At 63.4% G+C, this 17,383-nt stretch overlaps 1 protein-coding gene across 5 annotated transcripts in view; it reads right to left on the bottom strand.

The window, feature by feature from the left end:
* The window catches only part of RASA3 (RAS p21 protein activator 3), an 89,272-nt gene that overhangs the window by 4,602 nt on the left and 67,287 nt on the right, over positions 1-17,383 (bottom strand). For all 5 annotated transcript variants that reach the window (XM_029210175.1, XM_029210178.1, XM_029210177.1 and 2 more), the window contains 15 exons: positions 17,211-17,287; positions 16,363-16,467; positions 14,881-15,037; positions 14,437-14,585; positions 13,782-13,896; positions 13,012-13,086; positions 12,162-12,285; positions 11,727-11,833; positions 10,790-10,867; positions 9,335-9,412; positions 8,802-8,875; positions 7,897-8,003; positions 7,460-7,542; positions 2,594-2,802; positions 2,355-2,458 (listed from right to left, as the gene is read on the bottom strand). In XM_029210175.1, coding sequence (XP_029066008.1) covers positions 2,355-2,458; positions 2,594-2,802; positions 7,460-7,542; positions 7,897-8,003; positions 8,802-8,875; positions 9,335-9,412; positions 10,790-10,867; positions 11,727-11,833; positions 12,162-12,285; positions 13,012-13,086; positions 13,782-13,896; positions 14,437-14,585; positions 14,881-15,037; positions 16,363-16,467; positions 17,211-17,287 — 1,642 coding nt within the window. The remainder of the gene's footprint in view (positions 1-2,354; positions 2,459-2,593; positions 2,803-7,459; positions 7,543-7,896; positions 8,004-8,801; positions 8,876-9,334; positions 9,413-10,789; positions 10,868-11,726; positions 11,834-12,161; positions 12,286-13,011; positions 13,087-13,781; positions 13,897-14,436; positions 14,586-14,880; positions 15,038-16,362; positions 16,468-17,210; positions 17,288-17,383) is intronic.

Raw genomic sequence — 17,383 nt, 5'->3', positions numbered from 1 at the left:
CGGATGCCAAAGCAGCTCCGCACCGAGGCCTGTGCGTCGCGGGGAATCCCATGCTAGGGCGCCAAGGAGTGTGGCCGCAGTGGCGGGAGCTGGGACAGACCCGGGAGGAGGTCCCAGGACCAGGCTGGGGAGCAGCTCTTAATTCTGGGCCCAACGTCAGACGCAAGATTCGTGACTGGACCCAAAACAGACCTGGAGCATCCACGGGGCCGAGCGGCAAGCTCACCCTCCGCTCCTCTTTAACGGGGCTCCCCAAACCAAGCCTGGGCAACGCTGGAGCGCGTGCTGGGGCCGGCTGGCGGCGGGTACATGTTTCTAAAACAGCCCTGGGAACGAGGAAGAGCACAGGGCAGACGCGGGACAGTGCAACGGCAGACTTGCTGACCGACAAGCCGCGTCCCAAGGACTGGAGGACCGCGAGCGTGGCCCCTGCCGGTGACACTGGGGGGCAGATATCTAAGTCGGGAGGACACCCAACGGCCGGGTGACACAGGACACAGAGGCCCTGACAGTGAGCCCAATGTCCGTGCCCGAGGTGGGAAGGGCAAGACTAAAAGTGCGTCCTGGTCCCTCCTTAGGGCAGACGGTGGCCCGTAGCTGGTAAGCTGCACCGAGGTGCTGGCTGAGCTGCGGGGGGAGGGTGAAAAGGCTTCACGCTGATTTAATGGTCACGCGTGCAGCACGGCTCCGTGTCTGTGAAAGTCACCCCGAGACCTTCCCAGGCCCCCTCATCATGCCTGCGGGAAGGTGTGGGTGCAGGCTGCCTTCCAGGGCACAGACGGGGTGGCCGGCCGCCATCACCAAGACCTTGGCCGCGTGATCTCGGTCCGGCAGCCCTTCAGCACACGATCCCGCCCAGCCCTGCACTGGCCCTGTGCCACCTGCAGCACTGGGCACCAAACTTCAGGGGGACACTGAGTGGGTGTCCCTGCTGTTAGGGAGGTGAGGGACAGACTCACAGGCGACCGGGACACAGCCGCCTCCCAGCACGGAAGGGCTGCTGTGCCCAGAGGAGAGGCCTTGGTATGTCGTCAGCCCACGGGCTGAGTGCTCAGGGCAGTTTGGCCGACGTAAACGAGGGTCTCAAAGAGATGAGAGCCCCTGACAGCAGAGTATCGGCCTCAAGAAAGCACTGAGGTTCCAGGCAGAGGCCTGAAGACTGTGGAAAGTGACTCAGTGCTTTGGTGCCTCCGTGAAGTGAGCGGTAAGGCCTCCAATCCGGCTGACCTTCTGTGAACCCTTGTTGTCAAGATCACTGCTATCCTGGGAGGGAGGTTGGGTGTTCAAGACCCCTTTCCATTTGACTGTCCATCCATCTACCCATGCACCCTCCCACCCACCCACCCACCCATCCACCCATCCATCCACGCATCCAGCAAACAGGTACTGAGTCCCTCCTGTGTGCTAGGCACCGGGATGAATGACACCTGTCTCTCCTCTCAAGGTCATGTGTGTCGCTGGTGAACAGATCTGAGAGGGTATCATCGTAATGACAGAGATCAGCACAGGCTGTCCGCAGGGGGGCAGGATAAGCTCGGGAGGGGCCCCCACAGGACACACGGTGTCAGCCAGATGAGGGGCGCATCAGGGGCAAAGGCACAGGGGTCTGCCGCGTGGTGCTGGGGCAGAGAGGGAGGTGGGGGGTCTGGAGAACATGGGCGGGCAGCTGCGTGCTCACCAAGGCATGGCTAAAGTACCCTCCAGGCTGTGGCCCACAACTGACCAGGAGGCGAAAAGGAAAAGAGTCCAACAGGCTTGTTTCCAGGCACCTTCTGAGGGGGCTGCAGGGCCCACCACAGAATCTCTAACAGCAGCTCTGAGAAGTGCCAGCCCCAGTGCAGGGTCAAACAGCTCACCGCCCCCCAGCTCGTCTTGCATCTGCCTCTCCTGCTACAGCCCAAGCACCCCCCTGGTCTCCTGACTTGCCCCACCTACACTGCTTCATTCTGCAGGGCATGGAGAGCAATGGAATGCAGGAAAACCAAGTTGCGTAGATACGCCTGGAGCTGCCGGGCAGGGGCACGAGCACACGCACACTCACACACGGGTCCACACACACACACGTGCACACACACACACGTGCACACGTCCCTCTGGAAAACACACAAGAATGAAACTCCTTGTTTGGAGGCATGGGAGGTTATTAAGACATAGGATCTTCTCAAGAATTTGGCAGTTCAGAGGTTGCAAGCTAAATTCCATCTTAAAATTATCCATAGAACCTGTTATCCAAGTAACTGCCCCCCAGTAGCCACTCAACCTGCAGAACGTTTTCCCCGTCGGCGCCATAAACGATGACACCGCGCGCAGCCCCTGGCGGCCCCCAGGGCTCACCCCCGCCCGCCCCGCCTCACCTTGCATCTTCTCGAGTTTGGTCATGTACGAGCTGAAGAGAGAGTAGATGCGCTCAGTCTCTCGGTCCCCGTCGATGTCCAGCTGGATGTTGGCTGGGAGGCCGCTGCCCAGACACCGCGCGGGCGGGTGGAGAGGAGGAGGGGTCAGTTGTGGCGGTGGCTATTTAAAGGTCACTAAAGACGGGGGCCCCACCCCGCACTTATCCCCGCCCCGGGCTGGGATACCAGTCACAGCCTACCTGGTGCAGGGGGAGCAGCCGGCGGCCGTGTCCGAGGAGGCCCTGCAGCACAGCCAGTGGCCGTTCAGGTAGGCGGACGGGTGGTAGACGGCCAGGCGCTTCTGGTTGCACTGGCTCACCTTGGTGAGGATGTCGATCCAGGCCTTGGCCTCCACGCAGTTGTTGGCCTGGATGTACAGTGCCCGCTCGGGCTGGATGACCTGGAACATCTGAGGGGCAAGGGCAGGCTCAGGGGGCTCCACGGCAGGGCCTCCTGCCTGAACTGCGAGGGCCACTCTTGTCCACGCCAACCAGCCTGGGGCCGAGTGGGGGCAGAGCGGGGACACAGGAGGCTGCGCGGCTCGGCGGGGTCAGCCCCGGTCACCCGGGCCAGGGCGCTGCCTTTCGGGGGCCTTGGGGTCCCCCTGGAAAAGCAAAGGCGCTGCACCACTTGCGCCAGGACACATGAACTGGGATGTGGCCGTCACACAGACGCGCTGGCTCCTCGGCCTCCTTCGTCTTTGGGCGGGATGGGCTTTGTACAAGACGCCATAGCACACCCTGCCCACTCTCCCGTCCGCATCCCCAGACTTGCCTCGGGGCCTTTGCATGTGCTGTTGTCCATCTGAAATGTACTACCCCCCGCAAGACTGACCACTCCAGGGACCCCTCCTTCTTCCAGGCAGATGTTACTTCCCCCGTGAGGCTTCTCGGAGCCTCCACTGCCTTTCCTATTTATTATTCACTCAACAAACATTCCTGAGTACCAGGCACTGTCCTAGGTCCTGGGGACACAGTGGCCCAAACATAGTTTCTGCTCTCGTGAGCTCCCAGCCAGCAAGAAAGACAAGAGTGAACACAAAGCACGGGGGCTGTGAGGGGAGAGGAGGAGGCCAAAAGGAGGGTCAGGAGGGAGCCCTCGAGACAGACGATCCCCCAGCTGCGATCAGACGGGCGATGCAGAGTTAATTAAGCTCAGTGGGGAAAGCAGGCAGCAGGGGACGGGAGGTGCAAAGGCCCTGGGGGCAGCGAGGGGCAGGTGCTCCCAGCAGACGCAGGCCCGGCTGCACACAGAAGGGCAGGGACGTCGGCAGCCCTGAGCTCTGGGAGGCTGTCAGGCTGGACTTGGCAGAGGGCATGTGGGAGGCCAGGAGTCGGGACGTCAAAGTCCACAGAGGCCTTTCGCAAGGTGGGGCAGTGTGCCCGGAGGACGAACAGGATTCGAAGGATTCTGGGAGGGGCCTGGGCCCAAGTTCCGGAGTGAACAGCCAAGGCTCCCCCCAGCCCCACCCCACCCACACATGCACCGTCACACAGGCCTCAGACTGCATGATCTGTACGTGGCTGCGATCCCCGATGGAAGGAAGGCCCTGGAGGGAGCGCTCTGCTCCGATCGTCCTCACAGGCTGGCCCCTCCGCCAGGGCCCGGCACACCACAGGCCTTCAAAGACGTCTCACAAATGGAAGAGGACGTTGGCCTGGGAGTTAGTGCGTGGAAGCCGCCTCTGGGTAAGGCAGCGGGAAAGCACAGGCCGATGAGAAAAGGATCCTGAAATTAGGGAATCATTGTAGCCCTGACGGAACGAAGCAGCTCACGGCTGCTTCCAGGGTATTTTCCACACTCTGTCCCTCTGTGGTCGTCGGGAAGGCCACCGGCTGAGAGCACAGCGTCCCCAGCCCCATCCGGGGGAGGGGTGGGAGGTGCCGTGCAGAAACACACACGGCAGGACGCTGCCCACCAAGGGGGCAGGTCGAGGGTGCTAACCTCCCTCAGGTCCAGAAACCTGCCCGCACCTGCCACGGGGCCATCTGCCGGCCCAAAACATGGCCTCAAGTTATCCTGGGGCAGGACCAGGCGCCAAGGTCGGGAGCCAGTGCGGGGCGAGCGCAGCTGCCGTCTCCGACCATCCGTCCAGCGAGCATCCTAACCCTCTGAGGCCGTGGGGCCGGCCTCAGACCAGACGGAGGCCGGACAGACAGACCCAGTGCGGCCGTGGGCACCTACTGAAACCGGAAGCGCAAGGCAGGCGGACGCGAGGACGGGGAAGGAGGCTGGCGGCCAGTCGGGTCCCGGGGGCAAGCCTGACTCTTCGGGGGTCCGTGAGCCGGGAGCGCGTGACCCACAGAGACACCGGGGCTCCCGGGGCCGGGAGGGGGCTCGAGGGCAGCAGGGCGGGGTGGCAACGTGAAACACAGGAGGGGAGGCCGGGTGTGTGGCGGCGTGGAGCACGTCCAGGCTCTGGGGCCGCACGGTCTGGGCCGGGCTCCGCCCCCACGCACGGGTGTGAGCTCTGGGTCAGCATCGTGACCCCTCCTCAGGATGGCCATGGGGGGAGATGGCTCTCAGTGACCTCAGGAGAACGCGGATGCCCAGGGCCTGGACCCCGCTAAGGCCCCCAGCCGCAGCTCTTCAGAGTAAGGGCAGGAATTTGTCTGAACGTTGAAGTGAAGAGCCTTAAACAGGGTTGATCTCCCGAGAATACCTCCCTCCTCTTTAAACCAAGGTGTCCCTTTGTGCGAAGGATTCCAAATTATTACCCTCGGTTAGGCTTCTGCCCGGTTCTGCCCGACTGGACCTTCCCCTGAATGAAACATTCCAAGTCAATGCGTCACAAGGGGAATGAATCGCGTGGAGCCTCATCTGCCGTTTGCCTCGCCCGGCAGCCACCCTGCGGACAGCCGTCGTCTGCAGCGGAGGGCTTGAGGGGCTGACCGCCCAGCCGCGAGGGTCCCACCTGCTCTGCCTATCTGTGGAAGGGACGTCCCTGCCACCATCACCCTCAGGGAGATCCTGGCCGGTGGGGCCATCCCTCCAACCACTGCAGCCTCAGGACAGGAGGGAGAGCCACAGAGAAGAGGTGCCCAGTCTGGGACGCTGGGGAGCTGCCCGCACTCCTGAGGGAGGCTCCGCCCACGGCCCCTGGGTGTGGAGCCCATGCCGCCAGTCACCCTCGGCCCCGGCCACAGGCTGGGGTCTCTTTAAAGCTGGAAGACTAGGGAAGAATTTGGAGGATTTGAAGTTTTAACTCTTAGTTATTATTTACAGCCCCACCTTCCTTCAAAAAAGACCGCATGTGACTTATACAAAATATATCTAACAAAACTGAAAAATATAAAAAATATTTAGAAAATTAGGAACAGGGAAAGAGAAATGGGAACAGACTTGGGAGAAACAGGACCTAAGCGCGCAGATTTTCTAATGAAAACAGACAACCCAGAAAAGCCCTCAGATCGGGCTACGGGCTGGCGGCCTGGGGAGGTGGGACGCAAGGCCATCGCCCCCCAGTGGCCGCGCGAGGCTGCAGGGTACTTCCCCACGAGACCACCCCTTGGAGAGCAGAGTCGTCCTGGCACCCGGTGGGAACCCTGTGCTCCCCCTCGGAGGGGACAGGAGGGGACACGGCGGTGATGGCGGGGGGTGGGCAGGAGTGTTTTCTCCTCCCCAGCATTCAGAGGTGCTCGGCGACGAGAACTCAGGCACCGTCCCCCCAGCCCCCCTCCACCATGGTGCCCACAGTGTCGGGAAATGAACGCAAAGCGGGGGTTCCCCAAGCTGTCTGCAAGCATCTGGATGGTCAGCAGAGGCGGACCTCATGGGAGGGTCCCCCAGAGCCTCCGCCCAAAGTCTGACTTTGAAATGACCAGTGGCAGCTGCTCACTCCTGCTGGTCAGGCCATGCGTGGGCTCCTGCAGACGCGGACACCTCCATGGGGCCCGACTGCATGGATGGTGTGTACCCGGAGGGGGGAGCTACAGGGGCAGCGAAAACCGTGCCATTCCCACGGCCACATCCGGGCCACGTGAGCACCCATGTGCTCTCACCAATGAGGGGCTCCGGCCTGAATGAAACGGGGCCCTGCGGGGCCTCACAGCCCAAAACACACCAGGGAGAGAGAAAGGCCCTTGGCAGAAGGAAGCGACAGGATGCAGCGAAGGGACAAGAGAAGCAAAAAGCGTGAGGCCGAGCAAGACGGGGCAGAGTGGGGCCCGTGTCCCCGACAGACCTCCGGCCACGGGCCGCCGGCCGACCCCGGGCCACATGTCCCCGACCGACCCCTGGCCATGGGCCCCCGGCTGACCCTGGGCCACATGTCCCCGACAGAGCCCCCGGCCACATGTCCCTGACTCACCCCGGGCCACATGTCCCCGACTGACCCCAGGCCACAGGTCCCCGACCGACCCTGGGCCATGGGTCCCTGATACAAGTCACCAGTACTTGTGCCACATCCGAGGGAGTCCCTACAAAACGCATCACTTGAAGCTGCCACACTGACCCCCTGACACACCCAAACGAAGGGCCGCCTCCAAACACTGGCCTTTCTACTTCAAAAATGCCGAGGCCACAGAACACAGAGAAAGGCTGAGGAATGTCCTGGATTAAGGAGACAGCAGAGAACCAAGTACAGGTGTTGGCCTGGGACACACAACGGCTTAGAGAATGTCACTGGGCAGCTGGGCGGCGGCTCAGCAGTAACGCTGCGCGCGGGTTGGGTGTCCTGATGCTGGCAGCTGTACAGAGTTACATAAAGGATGTCCTTGTCTTTAAGAAACACACTGAAGGTACACATGGTTCAGAAGCCATACGCACATTTACACGGAGAGAGACGGGAGGAGGCCGGGGACTCGGCTCAGCCGACAGGACAAGCGCAGACGGCCAGCCGCTCGCGGTGAGGGGCTGCAGCCCTCGCTCTATGTTTGGAGCTTGTAGACGCAAGACTCAATCTAAACCGAAAGTCTTAGAGAAACCCCGCGGGGCCTGCCGACCCAGCGGGCAGGGTCGGGCTCTCTGCCCCGTGGCAGCGCCTTGCGGCTGCCAGCTCACAAGGGTCTGGGAGCAGGTGCAGGACGCGGGCGGCGGCGAGGTCGAGGGGATGGGGTGGCACTCACGTTCTTCATCTTGAAGGACTCCTCTTCCAGCGGCTCCACCGCCAGGATGTTCTCGATGGGGATGCTGTAGAGAGGCGGGTCCCCTGTAGCAGAGTGAGCCCGTGAGCCGCCAGGCGGGGCCAGTCTCCCCTCGAAGGCAGGTGACGCCGGCCTCACGTGCTCACCCCCCACAGGACCCGGGTCCCTGAGAAGCCAACCCCACGTTTCCACGGGGACATCCTGTGATCTAGATCAGAGCCACTCACGCAGGACAAGAGCGTCCACCCCGAGACCCTGCTCCCCACGATGCCCAGGCCGCCCTCTCGGTGCCCCCCTCCCGGGTAAGGACCCGCCCACCCCAGAAAAGCGACCGGTACCGCCACGGGGGCCGAGGCAAGGCTCTGGTCCCTCGGAATACAGTATGTGAGAACAAATAAAAAGCGAACTATTCTTGGTACCTTTGCTTTTCTGGTAGGTGAATTCATGGTTTGTCAGGCGAAACCATCTTTTCTTAAAATTCTTCATCCCAAAGCGTTTTCGCCCTTGTGCTCTCTTGATCATGAACCTGTCGTGAACAGCACAGGCCGGCGGGCGAGCGGCTTAGGGCGGCGTGCATGTCCCCGCTGCCCGCCAGCTCCGGCAGCCCAAAGTCACAAAGTCAAAGCCTGCAGAATCACAACAGGTCGCCACTGCCGCACCTGTGATACGCGAGGCAGACTGTGGGATTTCAGTATAATTTTATTTCCAAGTGACAGGATTTAAAAATCAAAAGGCAAAGGTCTCTACTTTTGAAAAGTTTAGCTCCTGTGCTCGTGTCAACTTCAAGTTACAAGTTGGTGATGAGCATGGGTCTATCTGAGCTCCAACAAAGGGCACCCCCCTCACCTCCCACCCTGAAAACATGGACAAGAGATGCTCCCAAAGAGAGTGCCGGCGGCAGGCTCCCAGCCCCGCAGGTGCGCTCTGCAAGCAAAGGCAGGAGGTGAGAGGTGGCTGCCCTCTGCTGCGTCCTGTATCCTGAGCCCCTGACGGGGGGCACTTCTGAGCGAGGGGCTGAGGGAGGGCAGGGGGCCTTGGACTCGGGTGAGGAAGCCACCCGGGCAGAAGCCTCTGATTATCTGGGGGCTGTTCAGTCTCCCCCGCCTTCAAACTCTGCTCCCAGATGGGCATTCCTCCACTCGCAGTCTCAGCAGAGAACAGGCACAGGACTGAAAACACGCCATGGCGCAGCCCTGGGCATCTCTCCCAGACGGACCAAGGCCCCAGACGGGTCTGGATGCCCTCTGGGCCCGCGGGCAGGGATGCCTGCTTGGCGCTGAGCCAGCCTGGGAGCCCCACCCTGCCTCTCTCCCGCCAGCCCTACCCTTCCTTAAGCAGGATGGGCTGCTGCACACTCTTGGGGTCTCTTCTCCCGGAGGACGAGATCAAATCTAAGAACTGAAGTGGGAAAGAAACCGGATGGTTAAAAGGCGAACCTTCGTAGGAACAGTGCCTGGGTGCCCTGCATCTCCTTCTGGAACCAGAGGAGAGAGGAGACTCTGAGAAGCAAGTTGTCGGGCGAGGGTCCCTCTGAGAGGACCATGGGGTCTTGTCTCTGTTGAGACTGAGCCGCTTCCAGCCCTAGCTGAACCCCGGCCCCTCCCGGGAAGGGCTGGCCGCACCCACAGCTGTTACTGCTCCTGAGAGGCCGCCAGGCCTCAGGTAACACCTGGAGGTCCACCTGCTCCCCTTGTGGAGCTGGAAGCCATCGCGGCTCCCCTCCCTGGCCCCCGCCCCGGGTTTTGCCCCCACGGGGCCTCCCCGCTCAGTTCAACCACCCACGACCGTCCGGATCCCTCCCACCGAGTCAGTGGCCTCTGCTGCCGCGAGTCTGCGTTAATCGACGCCGATACTCACATTTTTCACTGCATCAGCGTACTTCTGCTCGTTGAAAAATTCATAGAATGCAGCCATGTAGGATTCCTTAAAACTGGCCTAAAATGAAACGGGTCACTTAATGAAGGCCTGAGGTCTCCTGGCCTGAACCTGAAAGATCTGGAGTGCGGCCACGGGCGCTGAACAGCAAAACACGCAGGGGTGGATGCTGTCCCGGGTGCCGAGTACCCCGACCCCAGCCGCAGGGAGGGGCTTGCCAAACGCTGCAGGGTGGATTCCACTCAAGCTGTGTTCAAAAAGCGAACCACACGGGGTCCTTGGTGAGATCTTCGTCATGCACGACTCAACACCTTTTGCGGGCGCGTGGCTCCCAGACGCGCGGTTGCTGGGACGGGAGGGGTCCTCACCTCCAGGGGCTGGGGCAGTGGCAAGAGGGACCCGGGGGGACCTGTGTCCGCATGAGGGCACTTTGCTACCCTGGGTGTGAAAACGAGCGAGTCTGTGCAGACCTCAGCCCAGCAGATGCCGACAAACGCTGGGGCTGACGGATGGAGGAGAGCGTTGGCCCACGGCTTTGTGTCCCTCGGATTCAGAGAAAGCCGAGCGTTTGCCCTGCAGGGGGCTGCTTGTCTGCAGTGCTGAGAGCCTGGGTCACTCCGCCCCACAAAGAACAGAATGGGGAGAGCTGGGGTGATCCTGTAGGTCACGGCTCAACCCTTTCCAGACAGAGCCTGACAGGCCCGTCCCTGAGGAACAGGCCACGTCACTGCCTGTGTGCGGGGTACCCAGAGCCCACACTGCTGCTGCTGTCACGGGGTGGACCCTCGGGGCCCTGGCACATCGTCAGTCTCCAGGACGCCCCCGTGAAGGGGAGACGCAGATTTGTCACCAAATGGGGTAAAATGAGCTCAGACCCAGGGAAGGAGGGGCTCTCGCTTGCCCCACGTAGACGAGCCCTCGGTCACCAGGCAGCACCCCGACTTCCTTAAGGTGCTCAGGCCGAGGACGCCCGGCTGTGTGGCAGGGCTACACAGTCCCTACAGCCAAAGGGACATGGTTTGTGGATCCATACATGGCAGTGGGAGTGTTAGCTGCCCACGGGGGACGCACAGGGGACGGTCACTGACCACAGGGGCCATCACTGCCCACAGGGGACGTCTCCACCCACAGGGGACGGTCACCGCCCACAGGGGATGCTCATTGCCCACAGGGGACAGTCACCGCCCACAGGGGACGCCTCCGCCCACAGGGGACAGTCATCGCCCACGGGGGACGGTCATCGCCCACAGGGGACGGTCACCACCCACAGGGGACATCTCTGCCCACAGGGGACGGTCACCGCCCACAGGGGACGCCTCCACGTGGTGAGGCCCCCCCCGCACGGCCCCGCGGGGACTCTGGGCAGTGCCTGCTCCTCGTCCTACTACTCCTTCCTCCTCCTTCGTGTTGAAAAGAGAACTCAAGTCAGTGACTCACAGACTTGGACTTGGACAGGCTGCCGAGAGTCTGAATGGTCTTTGAGACAAGCGTCAGCGTCCTCGATGTCTGCGGGTCCTGCCGGAGACGGGAAGGGGACGGTCTCACAGTTGAGTCGTGAATGAGCCCAGAACCGCCGCCGACAAAACGCACGACACCCCTAACAGCTGCACGGAGCGAGCGTCGTCCGTGAGTGAGCGGGTGAACTCGCTGGCGCTGGATTCGGAGGTCCCTGTGGGCCCTCCAACCCAGGTGGCTGCGAGCTGCTGAAATGCAGGCTCTCAGGCCACCCCTGACCCCAGACCCCACGTTTCCAGCAAAGGAGCAGATCCCCCTGGCGAACCTGGGCCTGAGTCTCCCGGGAACCCAGCCTGGGGGCCTCTCACCCTCCACACGGTTCGCAGGCTTAATTTAAAACCAGCAAAACCAGGAATGGGCCCATCACCCTGGGCTTTCCGCCTGGCACTGTGGCCCCCTGGCACTCTCTCTGCAAGGGCTCGGGCCTCGGGCCTTTTCACGGTGGGAGCTCAAAAATAATCTGCCGACCACATGGCCTGAATGATGACTGGTGTCCATGCCCCATCTTGCTGTGCGTGGGCAGTGGGTAACGACCACATGGCCTGAATGATGACTGGTGTCCATGCCCCATCTTGCTGTGCGTGGCCAGTGGGTAGCGTCATAACAGAAGCCCACAGAGGAAGCCCTGGTCACACCATCCAGCGGTTTTAACAACACAACTTTGATTAGAACGTCTTGAAACCTTCCTGAGACAAAGACGTAAGAGCACGTGGCACGTTCACAACCCAGCCACCACCTGGGGCTACCTCTGCACCTCCCCGGCTCGGCTCACGGGAACTGCCCCGGCCACCTGCTGGTCCAGGGGGCCGGATGGTCAGGAGGTCTGGTTGACTAGTTTCCGGGACAGGTGCTCACTTACTGTGTGGTGGGGTGTGAGCTGGAAGAGGTTGGGGGACAGGATGGCTGGAGCGAAGAACCTCAGGAAGATGAAGCTGCTCACGGCCGTGTACCTCACGTCCAGGTCATCTGTGGCCAGGACACAGAGACAGCGACTCACCGGGGCTTCTGGAGCCGCAGGGAATAACTGGGGGCCAGGAAGAAACTGGGAACCACTGGGACAAAGCTCGGCTGTGGCCTCCGGGTGGGGCTGGGGCCCAACTCACACAGGGGCGAGTGCAGACAGGAGCCAGGGGCCCTGCCCGCCGTGCAGCCCCCATGCTGGTGCCTGAACCTGCCCACTGGCTACGGGGTCAGAACCCTCGTTACGGGGCCCTGAACGTCCGTCTCTGCCTGGAGGCCTCCGTCCAGTGAGGGGTGCGGGTGTCCCCATGGTGTGGGCACCACGAGTACTCGCCTTGGAAGCGCTTGGCGGCTGCTTCTCGCAGGGAGAAGAAGATGTCACACATGACGGTGGGGCAGCTCAGCCCCGACGTGGTGATGACGCTGAAGACGCGGTCCACGTACTGCCGTAGGTTCTCCTGCAAGGGGGGGGCTCAGTGCCGTCTGCTCCAGACTCCCCTGGGCTGCCGTGCCCCACGGCCGCCAGGAGGGGCGAGAGCGAGGCTGGGGTCCCAGAGCAGCAAAGACAGACTTCCCGTCGTGGGTCAGGAGCAGCATGCTGCAATCACAGTGACCCATGCAACCAACCAGGGATGCGGGCGGAGGGAGCACGCTGTGTCCCCCACATCGACCGACAGCCTAGAGGCAGTGCCCGCAGCGATGTGACCTCCCGAATGCCAGTACCGGTCTCTGCTCTTTAGAGGCAAAGACTTGGCATGATTTGCGTGAAGAAACCACATGGAAAGATGAAGACAGGGACTTAGCTGTTTTAAAAATTGGGGCAGAGCTCCAGGAGCAGCCACAGGTGGCCCAGGCTGGGGAGCCGTGTTTGCTGAGCTGAGGGAGACGCCCCCAACCCATGGGAGGCTGCCGGTTATGGGTGGCGGGAGGCGCAGGCCGGGCACAGAGCAGGGGAGGTGGCGGCTGGCGCCGGGGGGGGGGGGGGGGGGCCCCCCGGGGCCGGCGGCGCCCGGGCGCCCGCCCCCCCCCCCCCCCCCGGGGGGCGCCGGCCCCGGGGGGGGGGGGGGGGGGGCGGGGGGGGGGGGGGGGTGTCCCCCGAGGCCGCTGCAGCTCAGGCGCCTGCCACCGCCCACCATCCCGGGGGTCGCAGCGTCCAAGGTGCTGGAGGGCGAGCCGGGCCTCACCGTGTTGCTCTCCAGGCTCTCACCGTCCTTCAGCCTCACGGGGTCGATCTCACAGGACTTGTGACTCTGACAGATCTGCGGAGAGCGTTGGAAGACACGCAGTGCGTGAGCCGAGCCTGGAGCCCAGGTGGGCGGGGTCACGGCAGGCGAGGCGGGCCTGGTCCAGGAGGGGCAGCTTGAGGCCTGGCCTAGGAGGGGCGGTCCTTCTCGAGACTGCAGCGCGGCGGCTGACACGGGATGAGGCTTCACCAGTTTATTAACGTTTTACCTCAAAGTGCTCTCAGGGTTTGGCTCACAGATCAAACCAGAATCTACTCTCAATTCCCTCAAAGGACCTCAAGGACCGCAAAGGACCTGCTTTTTGGTGAAACTGTTCTGGGGGAAACACCCCCTCCCAGGAAGGTGTCAGTAAGAGATGGAGGGTCACTCCTCCCAGGGTGTCTGACCGGGGCAGGGGTTTGGGGTGGGGGGGACAGCAGCAGGACTGTCTCTCTGGCCTCGCGGATTCGGGGGAGGAGGCGTCCTCGGAAGAACCAGTTTTTCTCTTGCGTGTCATTCTGTCTTAGCAGAATGATGGACTTGCTTAAGTATTTTTCTAATTTGAGAAAACAAGGAAGCTTCTGGGATGCTCAGAAGGTCCCCTTGGGAAGCCGGGGAGAAGCTGACATGGAAGCCACAGTTCTGGGCTTAGGCGGGGCCCGGGGCTGCGGGCTCTGCGTCACCTGCCCTTCCCTCGGGACTCTCTGGCCCGCCAGCAGTGCCCCCCTCACCTCCTCTATGGTGGGCTTCAGGGTGACGTGCAGGTAGTGCATCCCTGCCAGCTTCATCGTCTCGTCAATGCACTTGGATGTTAGCGAGTTTCCTCGGAAGATGGTATTGGGATCCCTGGAAAACAGTGTCGGATAGGGAGGCATCCAGGGGGCAGGGAGGCCACCTGACCGAAGCCTCACAGTGGGGGCCTGAGCCCTGGGCCTGCCTGCCGTGTAACAATCCCACCGCGGCCACCGCCGGGTCCCCAGGGCGCAGCAGCCGTGCGCCCCCCACCCTGCGCTTTGAGGGCCTCCTCTGCTCCTCAGGGCCTGGGGTCAGCACGGGAGGCAAGGCCCAACGACACCTCCAGCAGGGCACGCTCTGGATCTTTCTGAGCCAACAGTCCCAGGGAGCCACTCCCAGCAGAACCCACCTCCCCGGAAGGCCCGCGGGCCCAGCCTCAGGAACGGAGCCGCCCCCGAGGCACCCGCTGCCCCGCTCACCGCTCCGTGCCATGTGCCTCCCAGTTCCCAGGAGAAAAGGTGCATTTTTAGAAGAGCAAGTGTGTCTCTGAAGGAACCCTGACCATGTGGCTTCCTCTGGCCGACCGGACCCCCGTCCAGCCCCTGAACAGGCCGGACCCCCGGAGGGTCTCGGGGTGCGCTTGGCACTCACTGGGTCCTCCGGACCTCGGCACTGGCGATGGCACTGATGAAGGGCACCACCCGGCCGTAGTGCAGGAAGAGCCGCACCAGCGGGACGGCCGCCTCCTGCTTCTCCCTGCAGACCTCGCCCAGGATGTGGGCCGCAGACGCTGAGACGGGCTGGGGAGACAGAGCGTGAAGAAGGCGAGCCCCAGGCCCAGCCCCCTGCTTTGCGTGCGCCCGGCAGGTCTGCGCCTCCCCCCCGCACCCACACACAGCACCGGGGCCGGTGAGCAGAGGGCCATGACCCTGGGGTCACTGTCAGACAGAGCGCCAGGCGTGGGCCATGCCGGGTCCTGTGGCTCTCGCTGTGGGGGACGTGAGGGCTCCCTTCCCCAGCAGAGGGAGACCCAGATGGTCCCGAACACACGGCAGGCCCAAGGTGGGGGCTACGGTGCGCGAGCCACGCAGGTACCTCCACGTCCGCCGACCGCAGAAGCAGGTCCCGCAGGGGGCTATAGTAGTCGGAGGAGAAGACGTGGTCTTCCGTGTAAACCACGTTCAAGCGCAACGACCCCAGGTCTTCCGGCTTCATGCTCTTACTGCCGTTATCCCGGGGCTGAAGGAAGTACCTGGTGCAGGACACACAGACAAACAAGGCAGTTTGAGGCAGCAGCTCCCCCAGGGACCCCGCTTGGGTGGTCCTCCCGTCACAGGCTGTGTCGGGGTCTGAGGCAAGGGGACTCGGGAGATTCTGCAGGACACCCTGCTTAAGTCCCTCTGCCTCAGTGGCCCCAACCTGACACCCCCGCAGGGTCCGGGCACCTGGGGGGGGTCCCCCATCTGACACCCCCGCAGGGTCCGGGCACCTGGGGGGTCCCCCATCTGACACCCCCGCAGGGTCCGGGCACCTGGGGGGTCCCCCATCTGACAGCCCCGCAGGGTCCGGGCACCTGGGGGGTCCCCCACCTGACAGCCCCGCAGGGTCCGGGCACCTGGGGGGTCCCCCATCTGACAGCCCCGCAGGGTCCGGGCACCTGGGGGGTCCCCAATCTGATACCCCCGCAGGGTCCCTGCACCTGGGGGGTCCCCCATCTGACAGCCCCGCAGGGTCCGGGCACCTGGGGGGGGTCCCGCATCTGACAGCCCCGCAGCGTCTGCGCGGGCATCCCCCACATTGTGTACTTCGCGCTGATCACACTGAGCCACAGACTCAGGCTGGGGTGGGAAGCGGGAGGGTGGGGGGAACAGGTAGGACAGGGGAAGGGGTCACGAGCAGTTTAGGAAACTGCGGTAAAATAATTTTCCCCTGAAGACTGACACCCGACAGCGGCCAGCCCTGAGCAGAGCCCGGGTGGAATCACCCTCGTAAGTGCACGCCGGGGGCTGGGCTTGTGCTGCAGGGCGGGCGGCCCCGGGCACACAGGCAGCCAGCGGTCCTCCTGACAGACGCTCTCCCTCTCCCGGCGCAGCCGGCGGCTCTGAGCGCACGTGCCGGGCGGCGCTCTGTGGGCTGAGGCACTGGCCACTGGGGCCGCCCGTCACAGCCCCGTCACGAGGCCAGGCTGCTGGCTGAGCAGGGTCGCCTGGGGCACTGAATCAAGAATTCCAGTTTCCCCAGGGCACAACCCAAATTTTACCCACCCGGGTCTGCAGGCATGCAGGGCTCTGTGTGGCGTGGGGTGTGGGCACCTGCCCCCGCCCAAGCGTCTGTTGCGGGGCCGTGGGGAGTGAAGCCAGTCTGGGGCCGGAGCGGCCGAGACTGGCACCTGCTCCCTGTCACGCGATGTGACCTGGAAGCCCTGGTGAGAGGGAACCGGGCGCCCTGGAGATGAGGTAGGGAGAGGGGCGCAGGACGGTGGTCTCCGGGACACGCGAGGGTTTTGAGTGCGGTGGGGCACGGCTGGCACGGCCCCCTTCCGTGCGGAGGCCGCTGCGGGGCCCCGGGTGCCCTCACCAGGCCTCGTGGGGGCTGGACTGCCGCAGCACCTTTAGCGGGACCCTCAGCTCCCCCAGAAACTCGTCCCCAAACTTCAGGTTGCTGGCGTTCCAGAGGTCCACCCTAGAAAACAGCAGTTGTGCAGGGCCTCTTACCGGGCGGCGAGGAGGGGCGGGGTCCCTGAGCCCCTGAGCTCTCCCCAGAGAACCCGGGGCAGGACGGGACGGGGCATGAAGGCCACACTGAGCACGGCTGGAGCGTGAGGTCGGGCAGTTCAGGCCCTTGGAGGGACAAGCCCGCCTGCCCGGAGCCCCACCCCCATGCCTGTCACTGCTCGAGGCCGGGCTCGCGGAAGGGACCTGATTCTGCCCCCTCTGAGCTTCCGAACCTCAGGCACCTCGGGAAACCCTGACCCACAGGAGAGCGGATTTTAAGTGATGTCAAATCTGGAGAATCCCTAGGGTTCTCGTGAGCAGGGCCCATCGGACCTAATGCGGTCACCCCAGCCTCAGGCTCATGACCTGTCCCCTAACATGGGGGCGGTGCTGCGTCCGGCGCAGCAAGAGGGCTGGTGAGTCCCCCAGCGGACGCTGCGACCTGGCACAGCGAGGCCCCCGAAGCAGTGGGACTGCGAGCCAGGCCGGGCCTTGCACACGCAGAGGGGCTCGGAGCCTTCGCCCTTCAAGCTGGCGTAAGATACTGCAAAGCGAACACACACCACCTTTGCCCTTTCGCCACCACCCAACATCCTCGCGTTAAAATAATCCAGAAAACGGAAGTTCCTTTCCATCCACTCCCCAGTGTTAGAGGAAGTCAGGCCGCCCCGCCGAGCCAGAACCTCGACCCCGAGCGCCTCCCGCGCTCACCGGATTTCCAGCTTGTCCACGTCCTCGTCCTCGAAGTCGAAGTGGGACTTGCGGTTGTAGCTGCAGGGCCTGGTCACCTGGGGGCCGGAGGGAGAGCGTCAGGCCTCTGCTGCCCCTGGCTGCCCGCTCTCCCTGCACTGGGAGCCAGGCCCCCTCGTGCTCATCTGTGCCCG

This window comes from Monodon monoceros, unplaced genomic scaffold, assembly GCF_005190385.1.
Source record: "Monodon monoceros isolate NGI ecotype Baffin Bay Population unplaced genomic scaffold, NGI_Narwhal_1 Super_Scaffold_8, whole genome shotgun sequence".
NCBI lineage: Eukaryota > Metazoa > Chordata > Mammalia > Artiodactyla > Monodontidae > Monodon > Monodon monoceros.
Note: the sequence above shows the minus strand (reverse complement) of the source record. Positions and strands in the feature narration are given on the sequence as shown.